The sequence below is a fragment of the Ciona robusta genome, chromosome 9 (genome assembly GCF_009617815.1).
Source record: "Ciona robusta chromosome 9, ASM961781v2".
Lineage (NCBI taxonomy): Eukaryota > Metazoa > Chordata > Ascidiacea > Phlebobranchia > Cionidae > Ciona > Ciona robusta.
Genome location: NC_143243.1, coordinates 3,785,549 through 3,812,980, shown reverse-complemented (window position 1 = coordinate 3,812,980; position 27,432 = coordinate 3,785,549). Strand labels below are relative to the sequence as shown.

At 35.1% G+C, this 27,432-nt stretch overlaps 2 protein-coding genes across 4 annotated transcripts; one reads left to right on the top strand and one right to left on the bottom strand.

Moving 5' to 3' along the window:
• The first annotated feature begins 1,656 nt into the window (after positions 1–1,656).
• On the top strand, positions 1,657–12,599 carry LOC149730957 (uncharacterized). 2 transcript variants are annotated; one of them, XM_089884987.1, is made up of 3 exons: positions 1,657–7,015; positions 7,091–7,247; positions 10,823–12,599. In XM_089884987.1, exons 1-3 carry the CDS (start codon positions 6,129–6,131, stop codon positions 12,218–12,220), a joined length of 2,442 nt encoding a protein of 813 aa, XP_089741113.1. In that variant the 5' UTR covers positions 1,657–6,128; the 3' UTR covers positions 12,221–12,599. The 2 variants fall into 2 exon arrangements, with proteins under 2 accessions (XP_089741113.1, XP_089741112.1); XM_089884986.1 differs by having other exon boundaries at positions 1,660–7,247.
• LOC149730956 (uncharacterized) lies at positions 10,820–26,788 on the bottom strand. Of its 2 annotated transcripts, none has more exons than XM_089884999.1 (6): positions 26,542–26,788; positions 25,789–25,946; positions 22,358–22,434; positions 21,454–21,636; positions 20,988–21,188; positions 10,820–18,959 (listed from the first exon to the last, which is right to left on the bottom strand). In XM_089884999.1, the coding sequence occupies exons 1-6, from the start codon at positions 26,692–26,694 to the stop codon at positions 18,757–18,759; spliced, it is 975 nt and encodes a 324-aa protein (XP_089741125.1). In that variant the 5' UTR covers positions 26,695–26,788; the 3' UTR covers positions 10,820–18,756. The 2 variants fall into 2 exon arrangements, with proteins under 2 accessions (XP_089741125.1, XP_089741126.1); XM_089885000.1 differs by lacking the exon at positions 26,542–26,788 and adding an exon at positions 26,337–26,492.
• Between the last annotated feature and the right edge of the window lie 644 nt (positions 26,789–27,432).

The following is a 27,432-nucleotide window of genomic DNA, read 5'->3' as shown; positions in this document are numbered from 1 at the left end:
ACTTAAGTGAAGGCTATATACACATCTTCGTCTTCACTATATAATTCGTACTTGGCGTATTCATGCAAATTATAAGCAATCTTGATGGCATTGAAACCGTAACCGGCTAATTTCCCCCGGCTATTTCCCCTCGGCTAATTCCCCCAATGACTATTTCCCTCGTAACTTCCCCTCCGGCTATTTCCCCCCAAGACTATGCCCCCGGCTATTCCCCCCCCTCCTCCGGCTATTTTCCCCCCGGCTATTTCCCCCTGGCTTTCCTTTCCGACTGTTTTCCCCCGATTGTTTCCCCCGGCTATTTCCCCCCGTGACTCTTCCCCTCCGGCTATTTTCCCCTCAAGCCTATTCTCCCGGTTAATTCCCCCCATGGCTATTCCCCCCGGCTATTTCCCTCCGGCTTTCCCTCTCCGACTGTTTTCCCCCGACTGTTTCCCCCCCCCGGCTATTTCCCCACAGTAACTATTTCCCCCGGCTACTTCCCCGCCGTGACCTTTCCCCCCGGAAAACGTGAACGCCTTATCTGCTACTACTCAAGCAGTTTGAAACTACATGTACACTCACGTTGGATTATAATAAATGTAGTATAAAGTATATCCTAATGGTTCTGTAGATTCGTAGGTATGAGTATAAACTATTATGTAAACTAAGCTGATTGCTGCTAGTAGTAATCACCAACGTAAAGTACCCTAATAAACCACACCGTACGCTGAAAACTAGTCAAAATACTAATTTACTTCACATTAATTCTTAGATTTATTATTATATAACAAGATTTATATTAGAAATTCATATTTTTTAAAACAACAGCTATACGTGTTTTCTAGCTTCGTATCGCTTACAAGAACCAAATAAACACACGCCGACCATGCATTTGTATATAGGCGATTCACGCTCTGCGGGCTCGGTAATGGCGGACACAAGCGCCGTTTGCGGACCTGACGTTGGGTAGATTGGTAGAACAATCTAGGCGAATGATTAATCATCGGTTATACAAAAATGACAATAATATATGTTATATTAGAACCGTTACTTCTGACATACATATAAGCAGGAAAAAACAGAGTACTATACCTAGTATATTGCATGCTAGTTGCAGTTGTGTGTTGAATGTATGCCGACAGTTACCACATATCAACTTACATTTTCCGGTTTAGGCGTGCTGTTGTTCTTTTGTATACTTAAACATTGCCTGTTGATGTGTTTATAATGTGAACCTGCTTTATGACAATTAAAACACTGACTACGGAGTAGTTATCGGATTCATCATTATATTAAATGTTATGCTGTCATAATTAAATTGTAGGAAAATTGCAGTTAAATTAAAATGGACTGTTGTAATATTAATTTGATTTAGTTTGTTCTCAAACTCAACAACAATCAGTTGTTTTTAGTTGTTTAAATTGAAACAAATCGTAAATGTTTTTCGAATTGTTTTTCGTGAAGTAAAATGGTTTTTTAAGTGATGACACAGATAAGGTTTATGTTTATGGCTATATTACACTAGAATACAGTACATTGCAAATTCTAGTTTTAGCCAAAACATTAACAACACTTTAGGTGGTTGGTATGCTATATGAACGGTATGTCGCCTTTGGCTATACGCGCTGTTAATACAATGCAGTTTGGCAAGGTAGCTGTTAAAATTCTTGGATTTTTATAAGGATAAAGTTTTCAAATGTCAAACAAAAGGGTGATCATTGCAGAATATAGAAATGCAAGCAGCATTTACCACTTTAGACAAAAGCGCCATAGACCAAGGTGTATGGGACATTTCCGCTGATTGTAAACTCATGATGCGATTGTTACGTAATATTTTTTGTGCACGCTAGCAGTTCCTTGTTTTGTAGAAACATTGTGTAGGCTACATGGATTATAAATACAGTGCGGTAGATATTGCTGTTGGAAGTATAATGCTTTATTTTTTGTCTGCATTGGTAGGTTAAAATGTAAAATAAAATTTCTTTGTGGCTATATAAAAAGTATGTAATTCTACGATCGCAATAGAACAACTTAACCCTTTTGTTGACGTAACTAAATATTTGGGAACCATTGTCTTTATTAAAACTGATTGTTTTAACGAATTTACGAACCGGCTTGAGGGCTTGGCTGACATCATGACAAGAGTTTAAAAGAGAAGAGAATGCATCGAGTATAATTGGTAAGCGATAACAGATTCTGAAATGTAAGGGCCGACTCTGAGAATAAGAATAGAAACCAAAGGAAGCAATTGTGTTGCTGCTTTCAGTAGCGTTTGCGATTTAAGCGTTAAATTAGTTGCATTGTACTACGCAAACGGTACGATTTTAATACCAAATCAGGATTATAGTGTCCAATAGAGAGAGTTAAGAGAGCAAGCAGTTAGGTCGGCATTAGAAGACCTTCTATATTTATTCCAACAAAACAACAATACCCGTATGAGGAAAAGGTGTTACGGAGTATGGTAAATAAACCAAAATATGGTTGTTGTTGTTTACGTTTTTATAGTTGAATCTTTCGTCTGGATAAAACATTTATAATTATGGGTTACTAAATGTAAAAAACATACAACTGCAGGTTTAATGGGCGTTAACTATGTACAAACTTGTTCAACTTACGTCAGGCATAGTTTGTTTCCTTTGGTCAGAATCAAGTGTGTGTGTGTGTGTGTGTGTGCGTGTGTGCGTGCGTGCGTGCGTACGTGCGTGCGTGCGTGTGTGTGTGTATATGTATGTATGTATGTAACTTACTTTATCATCGCGTGGCCGGAAAACGACAGTCGTTATAACACGGGCTCTTGATTACAGGCAGGCGCGCTAACCACTATGCCACGGCGCTGGTAATAATTCGTACCTCACGGCTAACTCAAATGTAACACAAAACTCAAAGCGTAGAATATTACTTCGTGTTATTTACGTATAATTCTAATAATAAATTCGCTATCATTAAAAGGCGGTACCTCTAAATTGTCAGTGTGCGCAGTGTGCGTAGTATGCCCATGTTTCTTACACTTTTCGCACACTGCGGCACACTGCGGCACACTGCGGCACACTGCGGCACACTGCGGCACACTGGGCACACTGCGGCACACTGCGGCACACTGCGGCACACTGCGCACACTGCGCACACTGACATTTTAGAGGGACCCATCAAAAGGTAACGGGGATTTCATAATGTACTATTTGTTCCTACATTGCTGCTTAAATTGTCCTAGTTTACTAGGCTACAAATCGCTAAATAGGTCCATTAATATACAAGTGCTGTCAATTAGTAATGATATAATAGTAAGAACTTTTTGTATAGTAGGGTGGGGAAGATGGGACACTTTGTCAGACGAGACTTTTTTAAATTTTCTTTTTATAGACCCCCATTTAATGATAATCAGGAAAATAAGGTTACAGAATTATTCGACAGTATTATCACGACTTCAAAGCTGATTACTGTTTTTAAATATTAAAAAAATGTGTAAAATAGAAACAGTATACTTTGAACAGGTAAAAAAAGCGAAATAGTAAGGTGCTATTTTTCAATGCTCGCTAAATCATAGTAAAGCCAATGAATTATTTTAGTTTGCGTGTGCGCACGATTAAACTAATTTCATAGCTTCATAAAACAGCCTTGAATATTTCGTACAGTTTGATTTTGGCTTATAAAACTAGTTTTTGTTTTGTAAAAAAACACTGAGATATAAGCATGAAGAAAATAGGCACGGGTCAATATGACTTTAATTTAAGATAAAAACAGCAAAAAATATCGGTTTAACGTTATATATATGAAGTTTACATGAAGTTTACAGAATACTGCTAATGTAAATATATTTCAATTTAGAGTCCCATCTTCCCCCATTGTAGTTTTGTATGTTTTCAGTGCCAAACTTTGAAAGATTTGCTTTTAATTTAGTAATTTATACATCAGGGGGTTTTCAACTATAAGATACTGATATAATAAAAAGATATTATTTTGAAGATATATTCGAAATTTGGTCATTTGCACTTGGTGATAATTTATGAGAAGGGGCTTGTGCCAAAAACAAAGTAGTAATACCCAATTTGTAGCAAAAATAACAACTTTATCAATAGTTATTATCAATTTTCTGTTATTACAAGTTCATATACATTTGTAGGATACAATATTTATCCATTGATGTTCAAACATTACCCATTGTCGTTCAAACAATACCAATTGTTATGCAATAATATAATGCATAGGCAACATGTTAAAAACTATAGCTTTAAGGCAAGAAAAAGAATGTTTAGACCTAATTTTCAAAGCGTACAGTATTATTTCGTGTTATTTACGTATATTCCTATTTATAAATACAGTTAATAATCAAAATTAACAATGATTTTAAACTGTCCCATCTTATCCTGTGTTTTTTTTTAATTTGGAAAATTTCACCTGTTGTGCGGATCGCTAAATAACTCCTCGTGTGTTTTATTATATTTTATTGAATTGGTTCTAATTCGTGGTATTACCCAAAAACCGTCGTCAATTTTGATTTTGGAAATATTTGGCAAAATGTGCTTAAGTGTCCTATCTTCCCCCATTGTACTATATCATACAAAAACCGCATTATATTTTTTTAAATATTGAAAATCATACTATAACTATATGCCGTGCTGTAGCACATACATATTTTGTAGAGTCTTGCAGGCCCCGACGTGGAGTTTTAAGGTTTTAAAAATCGACTATATACTTGAATGAATTAACGTAACTTGCTTTATCTTACGTTAGCCGGAAAACGAAAGCCGTTATAACACGAATGTTCATACTGGTATCAGGTTTCGAGTAACAATTTGTGCGTTACTTTGTAGGCAATTATTTGGGAGAGTGGCATTTTTATGTATGACTGGTAATTATTTATAGTTTATACAACCCATTAGTGACCAGTGGGTTAAAGCAATTGCCCATAAAAGGGCATACCAACGAAAAACGAAAATTTGTATATGGATAGATATGTTCAAATGTAGCCTAAACGTACTATCAAAGTTTGCCAAAACGATTCGACTTCTCAAAAATCGCGTGAAAAAAATCCGCTGTAGTTAAAAAAAACGGCTGTTTCGACAATGCATGGGATTGCCCATAAGAAAAAAAATCACTCAACTTTGATCGTTTCTAGTTTCTAAAATACTGAAGAAAATTCAAATTTTATTTCTGATTTGGTATAATGAATGCTTCTTCTTCAAGAACAAAAAAATGTAAAACATAGACTTTATCATGTTTTAATTTTTCGGTTGAACGTAGTGTCTTTCCAAAGAATACATACGCCCGTAATGCTAAGAACGACGAGCCTTCAACCCTTTACTTCTAAGTTAGAGGCGGACGCGCTAACCATTTTGCAACGGCGCCGGACTTCACCTTATTTTTTTTATTAATAACCAGTTAGTGTGCTGGCTTCAAAATATGTTAAAACTTTCTAATGGTTGTCTTTATTAAGCCCCGGGTATATATTTATACCACATAAAACTTAACATAAATTTTAATGGCAGTTTTCCCAATAACAAATTTCTGTATGTGTAGGCTAACGTACTGTTAGAATTGTTCGAAATGTGTTATTGCACATAAAACCTTACCTTTGCACTTGTCCTAATTGATCTACAGCAAAGGTTGTTTTGTATCCATTGTCCAACTAACTTCACATTGTATTACTATAGTAGTCAAGGTAATTAATGTTAGATATGCTGCTAAAACTATTCAAAAACCAATAATGAGTGACAGTATTTTCATAACAGATACACTAAATACCTAGCAGTACTAACTCATGTAAGTGACATTATATTACATAAAACTCGGTGACCTTATACTACATAAAAGCAAAATTCTGGTTTCAGTCCTATTTCTGATCAAAGAGCAACATTTTTATTGTCTATTAATCATATCATATTACCCCTATAACACAGTACAACATGTTATATTTTGTCTTGTCTAAATTGTACATGGCACCATTGAATAAAACATGTAAAGATAACTGGAAAGCGATTTTAAATTAAAATTTGTTTATCATAGATTCAGATAAGGGGAACTACTTCTGTAGTTATAATAAAAAAAGACACTATAGTTACTGATTATCCTGTTCTTATTATTTTATCATATAGCAATTACTAACAGCTTTACATTTTTTACATGACAGGTACGTAAGTTTTGTATCGAAAATGGCAATATCCAAAACATTTTATTGTCAGTTGGCTGACGTTTGTGGCCACATACTTATCATATTAGCGAACTGGTGCGTGACCATGTCCTTCGTGGAAGCAAACATGTGGCATTTTACTGCACCAGGCACTAGTGGTTTCTCATTGTGGGCGGCCGCTCTATTCGTTTCATGCACGTGTATCACTCCCCTGTTTGTGTGTATTACCGCCTTAAGAAACCACCGACCGAATCCGGAGGTAATTTTTACTTTATCAACATTCGCACCATGCGTTTTACTGGTGGTTTCAAGTGAAACTCTTGGCGAATCACCTTCAGCAAGAACATGGTTGTTGGGAACCGCTGTAGCCTTAATACCGTTCGTCACAATGTGGGTTGTCACGAAACCAACTCAAGGTCCATTTCAAAGGAACACAATGTTCAACAGGATTTCATGCAGTGGGGTAATAGCAAACTGTTGTATAACAAAGGAAGAAAATAAATGGAAAGGAAATGAACGTCTTGCTGATGAATTTCTCGCCGCTGTTTTTTTGGTTATGATGGTTCGATGGTGTTCGTCGTCAATGAATGTTTTTTACGAGACCTGGCAAGCTCCTTCTATTCTTTTGATGTTTGTTCTTGCACATAGAGTTCCAATTTATGTCATACAAACCAGGTCTCGTTGTTCGGCAGTTCGTACAGACAATCCGTCGCGAAAATCCACAGGTTCGACTGTCGCGGAGAATAGTGAAGTGAATTACAGCAGATCTGAAAAGGTTGTCAGTTTCGAAAAAACAAGAAATCCACCTGATGTGACGATAAAATCGTATTTTTCTGAAACATCGACTGCCTACGTTTCCAATACTTTTGAAATCGAAAATCCAAAATGTTACACTGCTTGTTACCAAATGTTGGTACTATGTGTTTCAATGGTTACCGGGTTAGCGATTGGAGCTATTTTAATGGTATTTCTATGGATTTTCAGTTCTCCTTCCTTGCCATGCCGACTTGGAGAAAAATCGCCTTATCCCAATGGAGTAATTATTCTGGTATTGTTTGCAATTGGCGTCGTAATCGGAGTAGCGAGACCATGGAATATGATCTCGACAAACCAAGGGAAAAAATGTTCTTCGTCTTTTCAGGTATACAAAATATTCTGGTTTGGACCTTTTAATAATTTATATAGCATGAAAAACCGATCAGTTTTGATAAATATATAACAGCGCGGGCAAGATGGCTTCATTTTATTTATCTCTGTAACGTGTAGAAGTAATACAGTAGTAATAAGCAGTACTCTACTCACGGCTTTGTAAAGTGCACTCCTAAGCCAATTGTTCTTATTCACTATCAACAAATTGTGGATTAGACACAACATTTAAAAAATGAATTTTAGGAATGCGAATGCCCGCTAAATTTTATAGCCATTTGCTGAAATCTTGAAGTTTGTTTAAACCACTCTCGTTGTTGATAAAAATGGTCAGGAATTAATAAAATTAGCAACAAAAAATGTGAGATATCAGTAGTGGGATGGGGTATAGGTTGCTATACGGTGCACGTTGAAAAACCTTTTGTAAATCTACCCATTTGATGAGAGACGAAAACAAATGTTACAGTATTATTAAACAATATCCTCAGGTCCCAAAAAAACGCGCCTAATAAAATTAATGTTAATTTTGTAAAAAAACTGAGATACTGAGAAAAAAAATTGGGCAGTGGACAATATAGTTCAATGGGGGAAGATGAGACACTTAAGCACATATTGCCAAATATTTCCAAAATCAAAACAGATGACGGTTTTTTTGGGTAATACCACGAATTAGTACTATCATTTCTTTATTAATTGACAATTTAATAAAATATAATAAAACACAAATTTTACAAATTTGAAAACACACAGGATAAGATGGGACAGTTTAAAATCATTGTTAATTTTGATTAATAATAAATGTATTATCAATAGGAATATACGTAAATAACACGAAATAATACTGCACGCTTTGAAAATTAGGTCTAAAGATTCTTTTTCTTGCCCTACTTTTTTTAACATGTTACCTATAGTTTTTAACATGTTTATACATTATATTATTGCATAACAATTGGTATTGTTTGAACGACAATGGGTAATGTTGAATGAATGAATGAATGAATGAATGTAACTTACTTTATCCTCGCGTGGCTGGAAAACGACAGTCGTTATAACACGGGTTTAACACCTCGTGCCAGCTTACGAGTTACCATGTATGTTATTTTGTGGGTGATTATTTTTTTTTTATGTATGGCTAATAATTTAGACAACCCATTAGTGACCACTGGGTTGGAGCAATTGCCGTTAAGTGTCTTGCACAAGGACACATACGCCAACAATGGTAGCAGCGTCGAGCCTTGAACCCATCACCTATTGGTTACAGGTAGGCGCGCTAATCACTATACCACGGCGCCGGTTCGAACATAAATGGATACATTTTGTATCCTACAGATTGTTCGAACATAAATGGATACATTTTGTATCCTACAAATGTATATGAACTTGTAATCACAGAAAATTGATAATAACTATCGATAAAGTTTTTATTTTTGCTACAAATGGGGTATTACTACTCTGTTTTTGGCACAACCCACTTCTTGTAAATTATCACCAAGGGCGAATGACTAAATTTCCAATATATATTTTTTTTAAACATTATCTTTTTATTATATCAGTATCTTATAGTTAAAAACCCCCTGAGGTATAAATTACTTAATTAAAAGTAAATCTTTCAAAGTTTGGCACTGAAAACATACAAAACTACAATGTGGGGGAAGATGGGACTCTATTTAAAATATATTCACATTAGCAGTATTCTGCAGCTTGTAGTTAACCTACCGAGTTTAACAGGCCGTGCTAGTTTCTTTCCAAGGAAACTTCATATATATAACGTTAAACCGATATTTTTGTGTTGTTTTTATTTTAAATTAAAGTCATATTGACCCCTGCCTATTTTCTTCATGCTATCTCAGTGTTTTTTTTACAAAAATAAAAACTAGTTTGATGAGACAAAATCAAACTGTACAAACTATTCAAGGTTGTTTTATGAAGCTATGAAACTAGATTAATCGTTTGCACACCCAAACTAAAAAAAATATTGGCTTTACTGTGATTTAGCAAGCATTAAACATAGCACCGTACTATTTCGTTTTTTTTTACCTGTTCAAAGTATACTGTTTCTATTTTACTTTTTTTTAATATTTAAAAATAGTAACCAGCTTTGACCACAGAAATAAAAAAGAATAGAACGCGCATCTCTACTGTTGGCAAAAGAGAGAGGTGATACACTCTCTCTCTTTCGCGGGTCGTTCCCGTTTACTGTTGTAGTCAATGGATTCGGGGGCGTTTTATGTAGCTTTTCTTCGTTTTTTGACTTGATTTAAAGTTATAGAGTAAAACAACTATTTTCTAATATATATATATGTTTAAAAAAAACGTTTGTTTGAAGGTTTTTAATTAAAATTATTAAATAATTAAATTACCTAAAAAGTGGTAAACTGTAAGCGTTAACCTACCAAATAACTAAATTGACCTGATAAACTTGAATAGTTCGTGTAGTTTTTAAAATAAACAGCTTAAACCTTCGAAAACTACCATGCGCCTTTCTTTTACAATAGAGACCAAGCAAAATGGGGACGGAGTTGGCGGTCACGTGAATAGAAAAAAGATTTTGGGCAGTTGCGCGTTCTAATCTTTTTTATTTCTGTGGCTTTGACGGGCGTTTTATAAAGTCGTGATAATACTGTCGAATAATTCTGTATCCCTATTTTCTTGATTATTATTAAATGGGGATCCGTAAAAAAAAAATTAAAAAAGTCTCGTCCGACAAAGTGTCCCATCTTCCCCCATCCTACTATGTTACTTAAATTAGGAATAAAATACTTTGTAGTATATAATATCCCACAAATTCCGTCAATTGTTTTTTCCATCTTGCCCCACTTTTTTTGCAGGTGTTTATAGCTAAACTTTTAAAGGTTTGTTAATAAGTTATTTATACATTTTGGGTAATTGAATTATAATATAGATTAAAGTATCACACCAATGGGCAAGATAAACGGATCTAGATTCCAAAGCAGGTATTATTATTTATTGTTGTTTAAGTGTATTCCTAATAATAAATTTATTATTGGTTAAAATGAACAACGCTTTTATACTATCCCATCATTGCCCGCCTGTTTGCGATTCGCTAATTGACTGCTTGTGAGTTTTAGTATAATTTTTGATGTGCTGTCAATTAATAAAGGTAAGATAATAAAAAGTCATGATATCACCCAAAAAGCATAGGTATCATGATTTTTGAAACAGTGGTCAATATGTGCTTTAGTGTAGTATTATACCACGCCTTTTGCTGTATTTGAGAAAATCGGTAGGGTTTAATGTGGCTCACATTAGGGTTGCAACTATTACAATAACGTTTTAATATTGTATGTATAGTTTACATGGTAAAGAAATAACAAAACTTATTAAATTATGTAGCACAAGAATTTTGTTGCACCCCAGACCCCTTCAGCTTTGTTCACTTAAAATCGTTCTGATTTATAGAAGTGGAATTCGTTATATTGCGCCTTATGTTTTAAAACATATTTCGTTAAAACATATGACATAGTTTTTAAAAAAAATAGTATAACCATATTAGTTAAAATTGACAGTAGCCCAGAAATATTGGAAAAAAAAACTTATTTTATTGTGCAGATTCTACGAAATAAACGTCTTGCGCCGATAAGTTTAACTGCGTTGATCACAATTTTGCTGGCGTCTGCTTCTGCCATGATTATACACGGAGGACAACTTGGTTTAGCCTTTCCTGGTTCGTGTCTTATTTGCCTAATCCTTCCTACGACGTTGGTGATAAGTTTTGATGCATGCTGGGTTATTTTTCGCTTCCAGGAAAACACAGTTTTTTTTAATCTATTACCGGGAATCGTAGCTTGGTTCACTGGCCTCGGTTTCACTCTTCTCCATATAGCATTCATTCTGTTTATCAATCCAAAGATTTCTCTCATATTTTTTGGAAGAATGGATGTGATTCTTGGTTTAAAAATCGCGCTTGTTAGCTCTGCATCTATTTTATCAATCTTGATTGATACCAGACTGCATCCAAAGCAGATGAGTCCTTCTATTACCAACAAACTTGCTCCTTCCTCTTGTTCCGAGTATATCAAAGGAAAATGTCGGAATAACATCAAACCAGTAATTATCGTCGCAATCACATTATTTGTTTTGTGCGTTGGATTGGCTGTTGGTACAAGCCTTTCTTCCCATCAATGTCAGATCCAACACCAGGAGACGATGAAACAATTTACAAAGCGCGAATATCCAAGATTTAGTCAAGACACGCTGATTGTGACATCCTGGAACGTTCAGTTCGGCCACGATTTAAACGGACGGGATAACCTGCCATGTATTTACACTGTTCTTAACAAGATGCAGCCAGATATTATTGGCCTTCAAGAATCGGATGCGCTTCCCGCATATTGGGGAGGAAAAGATATACTGGCATATTTGAAAAATTCACTTGATGGAATGAAGGAATATCCTGGTGTTCATCCATTAAAATCAAGTTTGGGCGTTGGGATACTTACCAAACGTAACGTCATAAATCACACAGCACATATACTACCATCAGATAAAAAGAATAGAAAATTGCCGCACTATACCATGACACATACTGAGTTCCGTCTTAATACCAGCACTACTTCAAATCTGACTCTTCACGTTTTTAATTTACATGGAGTCTTTAAAAATTGGACGAGTCCTCCGCTCTCAAACATGTCTCGTATTCAACTCGAGTGGATTGCGGATGAAGTGCGCAAGCTAGACACTTATGTCCCAGTGATAGTAATGGGCGATTTTAATCTGAACCCATTTGAACCAGAACTGAATATTTTGAGAACCGATCTAGATCTTAAATGTTCTGTTCATTTCGGGATGGATCCACATTTGTATGAATCAACTTTGTTGAACCGTTTTGCTGTGGTTGACCATATATTTTATCGAGGGCTTCGACTACTTGACAGTCATACTTTAAATGAAACAGGAACAATTTCCGACCACCATCCTGTATATGCTCGATTCTCTTTATTAAGTTGAACAAATGTTTTTTGTTTTGCTATAATAGGCGCCAAGAATCAACCATTTCGAAGTGTTAATGGCCTTTGTACAGAATACATCCACTTCCACTGTGAACTTTACTTGATCCGCGGGTTACTTAGAATGTTGCAGTAAATTGCGATTTTATAAGTTGCAGGAGATGTTTTATTTGCTTTTAATCTAAAGCCTGACGTATTTTTACGTAGTGCGACTTTGATAATTACTTTTCATGTAGTTTTAATATTTTATTTTACTGTTACTTTTAAAATTGTTTTTTAAAATTCTGACAAAATATCTAAATAATGAAAAAGGTCTGAGTAATATGCTCTATAATATATGTAAGCGGGCAGCAATAGATAATAAACATCTGTACTCTGGATCAGATATGTTCACGACTGCACTCTAATAGATTATAATCATGTCCAAGTTAACACATACATATTAAGTGTATAGTTGGGTGGTGGAAGATGGGACACTTTGTCAGACGAGACTTTTTTTTAATTTTTATTTTACGGACCCCATTTAATGATAATCAGGAAAATAAGATTAAAGAATTATTCGACAGTATTATCACGACTTTAAAAAACGCCCGTCAAAGCTGATTACTGTTTTATATATTAAAATAATAGTAAGGTGCTATTTTTTAATGAAATAATAAAGTGCTATTTTTTAATGCTCGCTAAATCATAGTATTTGCGTGTGCGAACGATTAAACTAGTTTCATAGCTTCATAAAACAACCTTGAATACTTCGTACAGTCGATTTTGTTTCCTAAAACTAGTTTTAGTTTTGTAAAAAAAACACTGAGATAGCATGAAGAAAATAGGCATGGGTCAATATAACTTTAATTTGAGATAAAAACAACAACAAAAATATCGGTTTAACGTTATATATATGAAGTTTACATGACAAAGAAACTAGCACAGCCTGTTAAACTCGGTAGGTTTACTACAAGTTGCAGTATACTGCTAATGTAAATATATTTCAATTTAGAGTCCCATCTTCCCCCACATTGTAGTTTTGTATGTTTTCATTGCCAAACTTTTAAAGGTTTGCTTTTAATTTAGTAATTTAAACCTCAGGAGATATTCAACTATAAGATACTGGCATGGGCGTCGCCAAGGGGGGGGGGGGGGGCCTGAGGGGCCGTGCCCCGCATACGACCATTCACTACAAAGCTTACTTTGTCGCCAACAAAATAGTAGAATACAGTCGGCCGCCGCGGCACAATGGTAGCGCGTCCGCGTTTCAAAAAAAGATTACGGTTTCAAGGCAAGTCGCTCCTTTTTTTTTAAGGCAAGTCGCTCCCAAAGTTAGTATAGACCAAGTTAGGAAACGTCGCTCGTGTCCGCCATTACGGAGCCCACAGAGCGTTAATCGCCTATACAAATGCATGGTCGGCATGTGTTCATTTAGTTCTTGTAAGCGATACAAAGCTAGAAAACACGTATAGCGGATGTTTTAACATTAAAATATAATTTATAATATAAATCTTGTAATATAATATAAAATCTAGGAATTAATGTGGAGTAAATTAATATTTTGACTGGTTTTCGGCGTACAGTGTGGTTTAACAGGGTAGGGGAGACCGGGGATGGTTCGGACGTTTTTTTGAAAATTGCTAATAATTCTTTTTATATGCATCACATGAATTTAAATGTTAGTTTGTTGTAAAGGGTGATGCTTTGCCGAAAAAGGGTAGGAGAGTCGCATGCCAAAGAAAACTAGAAATACATGAAAAAGGTCAAATTCCGAAGGCTCTCAAGTGTCTGGTGTTGCCCCGGTACCGGGGTAACATCGGACATGTCCGGGGTCACCTCGGACAGTATACGTTTTTTGGTTTTATTCGACACCGTTGGTAAAAACGACAAACGAAATAATAATGAATCATCTAATATATAAATCGACTAGGCTAAGCTGGTACTTGAGCGCATATTAAAACAGGAAAGGTTGATGAGAAATCTTAATCCTTAATAGTCCCCTGTCTGTACGAGTATCATCTTCAATAACTGGAAAATAGCTTTTTTTCATTCAGTCGCTTGATACTCTCCTGATGTCGTCTTTCTTTTAAACGTTCTTACTATTTTTTATGATCTAAAACTATTGTGAGCATACAACATAATACACCTTACCAACTCGGGCATGTTGTCCGACGTATCCCCAGACACATGGTGACATAAAAAAAGCAAAAACATAGCCGCCTGTTTACCTCCTGCTCAAAATCTACGTTTGCTTATTGAAGTGTTGCTTCTAAACTACGACTTCCACCGCAAAAGAATTAATTTCGGCTATCAGTAACCAAACTATACCCTTACAACCAAAAACTTAAAAAGTAGATATTTCTGTTAAACTAACTTTTTTTATTTTAACTAATCGGTTGAACTGTGCATGCCCCCAAACATTATGCTGCTTTGTAATGGAAACAATAAGATTTGTTAATAATGATATCACAATGCTCTATTGTGACGTCATGTACATGGTCCGAAGTATCCCCGCGTCCGAAGTATCCCCGGTCTCCCCTACTTTACGTTGGCGATTAAGACTAGCAGCAATCAGCTTAGTTTACATAATAGTATATGATCATACCTACGAATCTACAGAGCCATTATATACTACATTTATAATCCAACATGAGCGGACATGCAGCTCCAAACTGCTTAAGTACTAGCAGATAAGGTGTTCGCGTTTTCCGATTTCATAAAGACCCGGAACGCCGAAAAGGTAGCTTATTAATTCAAGCAGAGGACCAAAAATAGTAACTCAGTATTGTTTTCGTCAATGTCACTTCGATATTAGGCAAATTTTACAAAGATACCTTAAGTTTCGTTGCCGGGTATACGTGTTAAGTTTGTGAGCCAAAAAGTAAAATCACGGCAATTTACATGCAAAAGTGCAGCTAGATACACTAGTTTATGGTAATGTTATGCGTTTTTGTTTGTATTTTTATATTTTAAACATGTTCTTTTATGTTTTTGGTTAGTAAACTTGATATTTTCTGTTTTTTTCTCTTTAATCGATTGAGTGTTCAATAAAAGTTGATTATTTTTGTGAGGTTTATTATTGTGATAAGATATAACATTAGTAGAAATCCATTTTTACGCGCAGAAGTGCTTGGTTTTAAAATAATCGCAATATATAAACGAAATACAGCACCCAGCAATGATAAAATGCTATGCCGTGGGCTCCGTAATGGTGACGACTATGACGTCATAGACGCGAGACAATGGATAACAAGACTCTTTGTTTTACAATCCGTTTCCTAACTTGGTCTATACTAACTTTGGTCGCTCCTACCGTTGAGGACGTTTGGGTTTATGCCATGGCGCCCTCTATAAGAGAGGGCAGATATAGAGGACGCCATGGTTTATGCGCAAGACACCCAACATAAATTTCTCGAAATCAGTACAAACAAAATCACCCACTAAGTTATAACTCGTAGCTTGGGGCAAGCAGTATGAAACATAAAATCCGTCTAACGACATCAGTTTTCCGACCACGTTAAGTTTATTTACATTTAACGTTTTGATTTGCTTATTTATCAAAACTGCAACAATAAATGATAAACCTCTGATAGGCCGGGTGTTTCGCAAGTGACGTGATTTACAACTTTGAAATTTGATTTTTTTAAACGTTCACCACGGGCCGGACTCGTTAAAAATGTTGTGAAAACTAATGTAAATCCATTTTTAAACCTTGGTTAAATTCATATAGAAAAAACAGCAAGGCCCATTTAACACAGCCGGTGGGGCGTAGAGCGTTGGATGTTTAATCCAACGGTCAAGTATTTCCTTATGTTACTATGCTCTTGGTGCATTCAATGTAAGAAAATATCGTAGCAAAACAAAACAATAACCCGGCCGGTTAGCTTAGTCGGTGACGGGCAAAGGTTCAAATCCTTTATTAGGATTATTTTATCAAAGTTATCAACGTTAGTTAATGTCATATGAAAAAAAAGAACCCGGTTAGCTCAGTTGATGGAGTGATGTACTTTTAATTTTACGGACAAGAGTTTTAGTCCCTTATACGGATTATTTTTTGGTATTATGCTGTTGTTCCATTTAAATTCAATTCAACGTTATATAAAGTCGTGTTGCATCAATGGCCTATCTCGGTTAGCTAAACTGGTGAAGTGTTGAACGTTTATTTCTACGGCCGCTGGTTCATGTCCCGTTTTGAATGTATGTTATCAAAGTTAGTTAATATAATATAAAAAAAAACAACAGCAGTGCCAGTTAACGCGGTCGGTAGAACGTTCAACTTTAAATCCAACGGTCATAGGTGCAAGTCCGTTTTAGGGCTGTGGTTATGTTTGCATTTGATTGGTGCTTTGAAACTCTATACAAAGTAAGTTCATTTCGAAGGTGCTGTCGAAGGGTTATACAACAGCACAGCTCGGTTAGCTTAGTCGGTGGATCGTTGACTTTTAATCCTATGGTCAAGTGTTCAAGACGCTTATCGTGAATGTTGATACGTCGCTGGTGTTTTTAAACTCAGTTTAACCATTATATAGGCCATAGGCTAATGTCTTACCGAAACAACGGCAGGGCACTGTTACGTGTTTGAGGTGTTTGGTCCGGAACTTTGCCTTATAACGGCCAATCGCGGAGCCTGCCTGTCGTAGTCTGCTCTAAACTAAAACAACTGTATGAAATCGTATATCGTTAAATAAAAGCAAATATAAAAACAGACGTTCTAAAATATAAAAGTGGCAATGACCGATAAACAAGTTAGCGTACACAGGTACAATGTAACTACTAAGAACCACCGTATTTTGTAAAACGACTCAAATGCACAATCTCTAATACAATTACACAACCTTTCAACAACACGATACAACGAGAACTACCCCAACAAGCGAATCGAAACGAAAAATAGAAAACGCGCAAATTACTTCAATCAGCCCAACGGCACAGAAAACGCCGAGACTTAAACATGTGAACAATCAAAGAAACCAAGCGTGACAACAGTGAACAAAAGTGAAACAGTGATAAGAAAAAACAATAAAAACAGACAATGAAATCGACAAATTAAACATCGCACACAACAAAGACTGATATAATGCAAACCTAAAAGCACACACAACAGAAAAGTAAATAAGCGTATGTGGGCTCATACCCACAACGTAACAGCACGGTTAGTTTAGCTGATAGAGAGTTGGACTTAATCCAACGGTCAAGGGAACAAGATCCCTTTCTGGTGTTTTTTATGTTAATATATTGTTGGTGCATTGAAACTTAATTCAGCGTAAGGTAACGTCGTGTGTGTCGTAGGCCTACAACAGCACTGCCCATATATTTCAGCTTCACATGTGTCGACCATGAAAAATTTCCAGTCGGGTGTCTAGATTTTTATCATCTCATGGGCCTCTGTGTTGTCAGATTGACACTTATTTTATTGCCTCAAACAACTTGATAATTGACATTAGTCTTTATGTAAAAGAATAACAGTGACAATGTATGCTTTAATGTGTTACAAGTTGCACCCAGAAAACAAATATATTGGCCATAACAAAGAAAAAGTATTTTCTGCTATGTTGCCTGCTTGGTAAAAAGTAGGGTGTGAAAAGATGGGACACCTATAACACATAATATCCAAACATCCTGATCGCGTTTAAGCGAATAACAACGGTTTATTAGGGTCGTAAAGATACGGTTTTATAATCCTTTCAATTTTCTTTGTTTAGTACTAAATGGCAAGAGAAAATAGAGTAAAGGGATATCCCATCTTGCTCATCCTACTTTAACAACAATGTTTGTTTCGAATCCAACGCAAGTAATATCAATATACCATTATTACCAATTTCTTCATGTAATGGTTTTGGACATCCACTGGCAATATATGGTCTAATCTAAAGAGTATGCTTTCTTTAGATGTATGACAGGACCACTCAGCAACCAGCAGTTGTACATTTGATGGTCAATCCGGCGCCGTGGCATAGTGGTTATCGCGCCTGCCTCTAACCGACAGGTAACCTAGTAGGAGGCCTTGTTTGTATTATATGTATAGTTACCATAGGTCCCTTTTTTATTATAAAATATTTTTTTGTATAATACTGTTGTCTCCTATGAACCAGAATATTTTATTAAAACGTCCTTTTTCAGTAGAATGGGGAAAAATGGGACACCCTTCATTTCATTTTCTCCTCACATTTGTTAGTAAACAAAGAACAAAAAGCTATAAAACTGCTCTCTTACGACTCCCATAGACCGTTAATAATTGTTTAAAAAAACGTTTAGGATATTTGGATATTATGTGCTAAAAGTATCCTATATCTTCCTCCACCCTACTATAAGATGTTTTATGCAAAAGCGAGATAAAATCTAAAATCTCTAAAACGTTTTGTTTGCGTTGCTTGTAAAATGAGCATGTTACAGTAAGTTATTTAAAAAAAAAGTAAACAGAAGAGTTTTGATGCAATTTACTTTGTACAGCATACTAGCATACCTACATTAATTTCGGCATTACGTGTATAATACGGCATTGTAACACCAGATTGTTTACAGTTAAATACAACGGTGCATAATGTAGGTATGTGTTTACGCTTGTGTAGATGACTCATATTTCTTGTGCCACGGCTGGTGCCACTCCGGGTGAATTTGGAAGTCGTAATACGGTTCTCTTGGTACAGGGGCGAACATGGGCGAGTAATCAGTGATGTGAAAGTGTGGTCCTTCTTTGGGGAGACTTCGGGGTGGAGATTTACGAAGACACTCAATCAACTTTTGAACCGATTTTGATTCTGAAATATTTGTTCGTTGAAAGAATAAACTGCCACTTACTTTTTTGCGTGTCAAGGTAATGTCTATTTTATAACAATACCATGTATATATAGTAGGATAGGAACATATATGACTTTTTTAAATATTTTTTTATAAGACATCCATTTTATAATAGACAAAAAAATGTTCCAGCGTTATTCGACAGTATTCTCACGGTCCATTTCACACAATGCGTCTTTATTTGTTATAGTATCCAAATATTGATGTATGTGTGCAGTTAGTAATAAATGTGCAATAAGCTAATATACATAAACATTTTATGTATTCTTTGTCAAACTTTACTATTCTTTGTAAAACTAGAATGTTGCAACCCCCAATAGGTTTATTTGCAATATAACAGCAGTGGCGTTGCTTTTAGAAAAATGTAGTGGTTGCGACGTACAAAAGGGACCAGGCGTAATTTTTTTTAATGATACAAATACACTTCGACTTAATTGAATTTTAAGTAGTCGATTTGACTTATCTATTTCGTTAGGTAACTGGAGAATGCAGATTCTGGGTACACCTACTGTTTACTTTTGCGACATCTCAATAAAAATATCTCCTACAGCCAATAAAATGTTACGTAAAAAGTAAATTTAGGTAAAGCTTGGACTTAAAAACAAATTTAAATGTTTGATAGTCTAAAACACATCTGTAATTTGTTTTCTGTTTTGAAAAAAGTCAAAAACAACACCTAAAAGTGGGTAATTTGTGAAATTTGGGTACCTTAAATTAGTGCATGTCCGATGTGGCCACGATATTCACTACATAGTGGACATAGCGAACATGGTGCACATAGCGGACGTAGCCGACGTAGCGGACATAGTGAACTGAATATTGTGGACATAACGAACTTGCAATAATTAAACGGACCGGTAACATTTTAGTCATTTAATAAGGGTAAATTTTATATTATTTTGCAAAAAAATGTATTAAAAGATTAATAAAAGCTATTTTACACCTTCCCACAAAAAGAAAACGCAAACAAAACTTGAAGTTCGTTTAAACCCAATGGGCTATCTTATATTTTTTCTAAAGATGTTTGACAGGGTAAATGTAAGCCATTTTACGCTTGCAACAAAACATAGTTGTCCAAACACATTGAAAAGTCAGGGTGTTTGCTTGATTTTAGACTCACAATAGCAGCAGTGAGACCACTTGGTGTTTCTTTCACCGATTTAAATTATACGTGTTCATCCATTAGAGCTGTGCTCTCTTGTCAATTATTATTAAGTTAGTCTTCTGATATAGAAACGAAAGTGAATATAAACATGGGGCTAGAAAAAGAATGCTTAAGCTTAATTTTTATTAATGCGTACAATATCATTTCGTGTATAGTGTTCGTGTATTTCTATTAAATTTACTTATAAATCAAATTTAACAACGATTTTAACCTGTCCCGTCTTGTCTTGTGTGTTTCAGAATAGGTAAAATTACACCTGGTGTGCAAATCGATAAACAACTTCTCGTGTGTTTTCATAGATTTATTTGAATTATCATTTAATAAAGATGATAGTACTAATTTTTGTTATCCCACCAAAACCATATCTATTTTTTGTTTCTTTATATATTTTTTGTATTGGTCAATTTGTGCTTAGAGATATCGTCTTCCCCAACTCTACTATATGCAACTTTTGGAGAGATTGTGGTTTCTGTACCCCATGGCTGACAATATGTACAATTCTATAGTGAATACTTATATACACAAACCAGGTTATAGAATGGAGCAATTGCGGGTGTGTTCAGTCACATCGGTTCTCCCAAGTTGTTTATTTATTATTTAATCAATTCGAAGAGGACGAGCGATTGTAAACTGTCGTGAGCTATACCATTATTTATATATGTATTTAATACGGAGCACAACGAAACGTTCCAGAAGCTCGATACAAGTGTATCTTTACCTAAACAGCATTCCAACCATGCTTGAGGTGCAGCGGGAGACAAATTAGCTTATTAATCGTCGTAAATACAATTGGCGATGTACAGTCAACACACATATAAACTACCTTGATTTCCGGCTTTTTTAATCCAGCGCGTCGACGAATATATCTCTCTAATATTTTGCTGCTGCGGTCTTCGCAAACTTGGGTAAGACTTTCTACAAGTTGTTCCTTTTGTAGACTTTGCGAACTTTGCTTCTGATGCGTCAAGTTCAAATTTAATTCGACTTTCCGTTTCACGAAATCTTTTACTGATGGCTTGTTTATCTACAAAAGATATATATTAACTTATTTTCAACTCGGAAAAAATATCCTGTATAAATCAACGTAACACAGGAGCAATGTACGCAAAATACTTCATTTTATTTGACACTTTTATTCACGCTGTTTTTCACCGTGAAATATTTTAACGACTGCTGTTTTACTACTTATTCCCTTCTCTTCGTTATTTTTAATTAATTTGATATTCGCTACGGTATTTAAAAAAAAGTATGTAACTAGACATAACTACTCCATTAAACCCTTAGCCTACCTTTATCACTACTTAGCTTAATCCATGCTTCAGCTGCACGAGCAGGAACTTGTCCAATCACGGCGGACATTTCTTTTTCCGTAACCACCGACGTGTTGGGTCGGTTCGGGAGCTTGCCCATCGCTCGTCTAATCTCGGATTCATGGCTGCTGACAAATTCATTCAATCGAGTTTTTTCATCACCTGTTGATTTTGTTGAGGTGTATGATTAATTAGTGTTCAAGTTGATTTTAATGATCGTCGTCTTGGATTGCTGTATATACTGTAGCGTAGGATGGGACCTTGCACGCATATTTTCTGTTCGTGTTTTAACAATTAAACGCCTATTAAGAGTCGTATTGCTACGATACCCATGCTATTAACATAACGTTCGAGAAAAAAAATCCGAGACAATTGTCCAAAACAAGGGTGTTTTGCACACGGCGCAAGTAAACGTCTTAGAAAGAATTTTTATCGCCCACCGCGGTATACTAGCAAAACATCCAGAAATAACACAGCGGTATAAAAACTGTTGTAACAACTTTTCCGATACAGTTTGTTTGGCCAACCGTCATATTCCTTTATTTGGGAACTTTCGTGGATAGGTTTGTTCTTCGTTTTATTAACAATGAAATCGGATTGGATCAGATTAATACGTCTGCATGTATGTTGACGTTTAGGGGATAACGAGTTCTTGTTGAAAACCGTTAGACTAAATATACATCTTTCTGCACTTTTATGTTTAGTACTTCCGAACTGGGAGACCCCATACTATTATGCTTGTTAACATTGCACAACTATGTATATTGTAAACATTCATAGTTGCCTTTTATGGCAATACAATGGGTAGTAGTACCACTTTTGCCCTCAGAAACACATATAGTATGGTGGGGGAAGATGGGACAACTGTAGAACATAAGTTTACCTCTACATTTTCGAACCGTTGCCTCGTCTACGTCAAAACATCCTTTCACCTTTTTTAATCTTGTCACCAGGAAAACGCTAAGGAAAAAAATTAGTCTTTAAACAAATTCGAATCCTGCTTCTTGTTTAAATCCAACTGGGCCAACTTTGTATAAATTGTCCATAAACATAACAATAGTTAATCAACCAATTTTCGTTTTTGAATCTAACTTGCTTTATATTTGCATGGTGGAAGATTATAACACTGTTTTCATACACCCCCGTTTCCGCTTACGAGCACGTATTCAACTTTATGGAGGATTGTTGTTGAGCACGTTATTGAGCATGTTAGTGGTCATATAGATCCTTTTTAGTCGAACAGTTGTTCTTCTTGTTGTTGTTTTTTTGCGCGACTTTTTCCGCATTTATCTTAATTCTTATTTCTAGCATTTTTTTTAACTCTTGATTGAAATCATAATATATATTTATAATATTTAGACTACATTTTCAGATTTAAAACCGCATAATTAGCGATTAATTACCGATTACTTTACTGTTTGATCAAAAGCGCTAAATTCAAAATATACCGGTTAAACTTTAATTAAAATGATTGCAATCTATAAAATATTCTGAACTAAGCACAGTTTTTATAAATCATACTGCATACGATCGCCTAATTAGCGAGTAATTAACGATTACTTTTCTGTTTGTTTATTTTTTTCTAAAATGTATAGTACAATGGGGGAAGATGGGACACTTAAGCACATATTGCCACATATTCCCAAAATCAAAATAGATGACGGTTTTTGGTTAATACCACGAATTAGTACTATCATTTCTTTATTATTTGACACCAATTTATTAAAATATAATAAAACACACGAGGATGAGTTATTTAGCGATCCGCACAACAAGTGAAATTTTACAAATTCGAAAACACACAGGAAAAGATGGGACAGTTTGAAATCATTGTTAATTTTGATTAAATAGTGTATTTATAAATAGAAATATACGTAAATAACACGAAATATACTGTACGCTTTGAAAATTAAGTCTAAACACTATTTTTCTTGCCCTACTGCTATAGTTTTTAGTTATATTATTGCATACCACTTGGTATTGTTTGAACGACAATGGGTGATGTTCGAACATCAATGGATAAATATTGTATCCTACAAATGTATATGAACTTGTATTAACAGAAAATTGTCTAAAACTATTAATAAAGTTTTTATTTTTTGCTACAAATTGGGTATTACTACTCTGTTTTTGGCACAAGCCCCTTCTTATAAATTAACACCAAGTGCAAATGACCAAATTTCGAATATATTTTCAAAATATTATGTTTTTATTATATCAGTATCTTATAGTTGAAAACCCCCTGAGGTAAAAATTACTAAATTAAAAGCAAATCTTTCAAAGTTTGGTAATAAAAACATGCAAAACTACAATGTGGGGGAAGATGGGACTCTAAATTAAAATGTATTTTCATTAGCAGTATTCTACAACTTGTAGTTAACCTACCGAGTTTAACAGGCTGTGCTAGTTTCTTTGCCATGTAAACTTTATATATATACCGTTAAACTGATATTTTTAGTTGTTTTTATTTCAAATTAAAGTCATATTGACACCTGCCTGTTTTCTTTATGCTTATATCTCTTTGTTTTTTTACAAAACTAAAACTAGTTTTATGAGACAAAATCAAACTGTACGAAATATTCAAGGTTGTTTTATGATACTATGAAACTAGTTTAATCGTTTGCACACGCAAACTAAAAAAAATCCTTGGCTTTACTATGATTTAGCGGGCATTAAAAAATGGCACCTTACTATTTCGCATTTTCTTGCCTATTTAAAGTATACTGTTTCTATTTTACATATTTTTTAATATTTAAAAACAGTAATCAGCTTTGACGGGCATTTTATAAGGTCGTGATAATACTGTCGAATAATTCTGTAACCTTATTTTCCTGATTATCATTAAATGGGGGTCCGTAAAAAGAAAATTAAAAAATAGTCTCGTCTGACAAATGTCCCATCTTCCCCCACCCTACTATACTTTAACATTAATTAATCAAATGTATTCGATACATTAATTCTAACTACGTTTAGTCTTATGAACCACAGTGTATGAAATCGTCTAATTAATAAGTAATTAATGAATATAACGCTTGCGAGTCAAGTGAAACTGCCATATCGAGAACCCAGTAATAACACAGTAATTGGTATAACACAAGTTTTGGCTTTGTTTACGACTGCACGTGTTGGTAAGATATATATAAGAAATCTTCACAACGATTCATGACTGAATCAAACTATTACCATTTAAGTGTGGACACATTAAATGCACTACTCTTATACCTTATTATCTTTAATCGTAATTGAAAACATTATTTTTAATTCAACATCATATGATTAATGTTAACTTCTAATATTACCTAATTACTGCGTGATTACGATTTGTCAAAATTCATGAAAACAAACGTTTTTAAGTGATGACAACGTTAACTAGTTTAAGTTTACAATATACACATGCTACATGAGTTCTACAAAGCGTGTTTACACATATTCTTTACCAATCACTCAATCCTCATACGTCATAAGTTTCATTAGTTATAAAACATGTATAAATACATTCTGCCTACTGCTTCACAGTCACCAATGGCGACTAGAACCCGTTTTATTGGTTACTTCAGATTTGTTTTTGATCGAGCCCAGTCGACCATTGTAGTAAAAGGATTAATTAATATAGTAGGGTGGGGGGAGATGTGACACATTTTCATTTTGTTTTCTCTTTTCATTTGGTAGTAAACAAAGAACATTTAATAAATTATAAAACCGTATCTGCACGACTTCCACAGACCGTTGTTAATTGTTTAAAACACGATCAGGCTATTTGGATATTATGTGGTGTCCCATCTTCCCCGACTCTACTATATTATGCTAATTAGTTTAAAACGTGCTCACTCATTAGATCTGTGATCTCTTGTTTTCTGTATAGCTGACAAGATAGACAACTCATATTAGTCACCACAGTGTTGGAGCAACCGTTAAGTATCTTTATCAACTATTTGCCCACGTATATATGATACGCCAAATACGCTATGATGATCAGACTAATATTTAACCGTCGTATCGGGTCATTGGCTATCATAGAGACGCGGAAAGCCTATATTCCCTACACTTTTACCCGCTGACGAGTTACTACAAGTTTACCTATGTGAGTGGTTACAGTTTGTTTTTTGTACTTTTTTTCACACGAGCAATTGCAGTTAATTGTTGCCCAGGGTAACACCCTTCTATAATGGTAGCAGCATTGTAGCAGCAAGTATCGAATTCGGTGCATCTGATTTCCAAGCAAACATTGTTAGCACTAAGCAACATTGCCAAATCAGTGATGTCAACCATGTTATAGCTCTTGCATATGCTTACAGGTCAAACACCGAAACCTACTTTTGAGGGTGCGGATTATTTTGCCTGCGAGGTGAAGAGGGTCTCAGTCTTGTCTGAGTAGGTTCGTCCAGCAATTTAAGCGAATGTGACCCATTATATGACGTCACACTTGATTTTTCACGATCGAGTTCACATTTCCATGATTCTTTCGCATCTTGCTGTCAATTAGAATTTATCGGTAAATATAAATGATTTACAAGGGTTATTAAAATTTGGCTCATAGTACTATGGGGTAAAATGGGATAATGTTAGCACCTAAATCCCATATTTTCTGATCGCATTTTTAACAAATACCACCGCTCTTTTAGAGTCGCGGGACTATGGTTATATAATTATGTAAATATACTTTGTTTACTACGAGATGATGTGACGAGAAAGGAGAATGAAATATATCCAATCTAATTCTACCGTAATGTATACATATATTAAATTAACAACGTAGGTTTGAAAGATCACGCAAATCATAGATACAGTACAGATCGAAGTTTTAAACACTAAATAACAACGCTTTTTATGATTTCCAAACATAGAAAGCAGAAATAATTTACCTCTACTGATTTTATGAGAGTTTTAAATTGACTATATCTTGAATTTTGATTTTGTTTGGGATGAATTTTGCACTTAAACAAGTTCATCTTTGAGTATCTAAAGCCTAAACCTTTCTATATCTGACAAAGTAAACTATCCCGAAACCCTTTGAAAAACGTTATTTCCAAATACTTTCATGTTTTAGGTATAAACAAGTCAGCTTACCCGTATCTTATTTATCTTTGCCAATTCAAAAGGTCGAAGCATCTGCCGCAAGCGAATAATATCTGGAGGGGCAGACGCGACCCGACCCATTTGTTGACGATGTCGCGCTACTTTTCGTCGACCACCACCTGGCAACGGATGAGCCATCGACATTATGAAGTTACCAGTATACCAACAATTTTAATCAAAACGATCATAAAACATAATAACCTAATCTTTGGCGTAAAAAAGTGTTTTAAAATCTCGTACAAAATTTTCCTAAAATAACCTTAAAACTCTACCCATCTGCTTGGTTACTTAGTATTACAACTTATGTTACAATACCTATGTGTACACTGTACACACATCAGCGCTATAACCTCAACTGCGCTTATACAATGAAGCCTTCGTTCCTAGTAGTTCTCGATTACAATTGTTCCTTTGTCCATTTCGCGTGCTTCTCGTATTGAAGTGTTATCAATAGCTAAGCCGACGATTTTATGACAAGCAATTGAAAACACTTAATAAAAATGTTCAAAACCGTACTTTGAAGCACTTTTTTAGAATATATTTATACACGCTTTTAAAACTTTTCAGGTGACGCCACATTTAAATCTATAATGGATCCGTCAGAGGTGCAGCCCACTTGCAAAAGCTCGTATAGTAGGGTTGGGCAACATGGGACACTTTTAGCACGTAATGTCCAAGTGTCCTGATCGTTTTTAAACAATTAACAACGGTAAATCGTGAGGCTATGGTTTTACGTGAGGCTATGGTTTATGAAAATCGTGAGGCTATGGTTTTACAATTCTATGAAAATTTTCTGTTTACTACCAATTGCGATGAGAAAATACAATGAAAAAGCGTCCTATCTTAGCCCACCCTACTATATTTCATACGTTTAACATTACA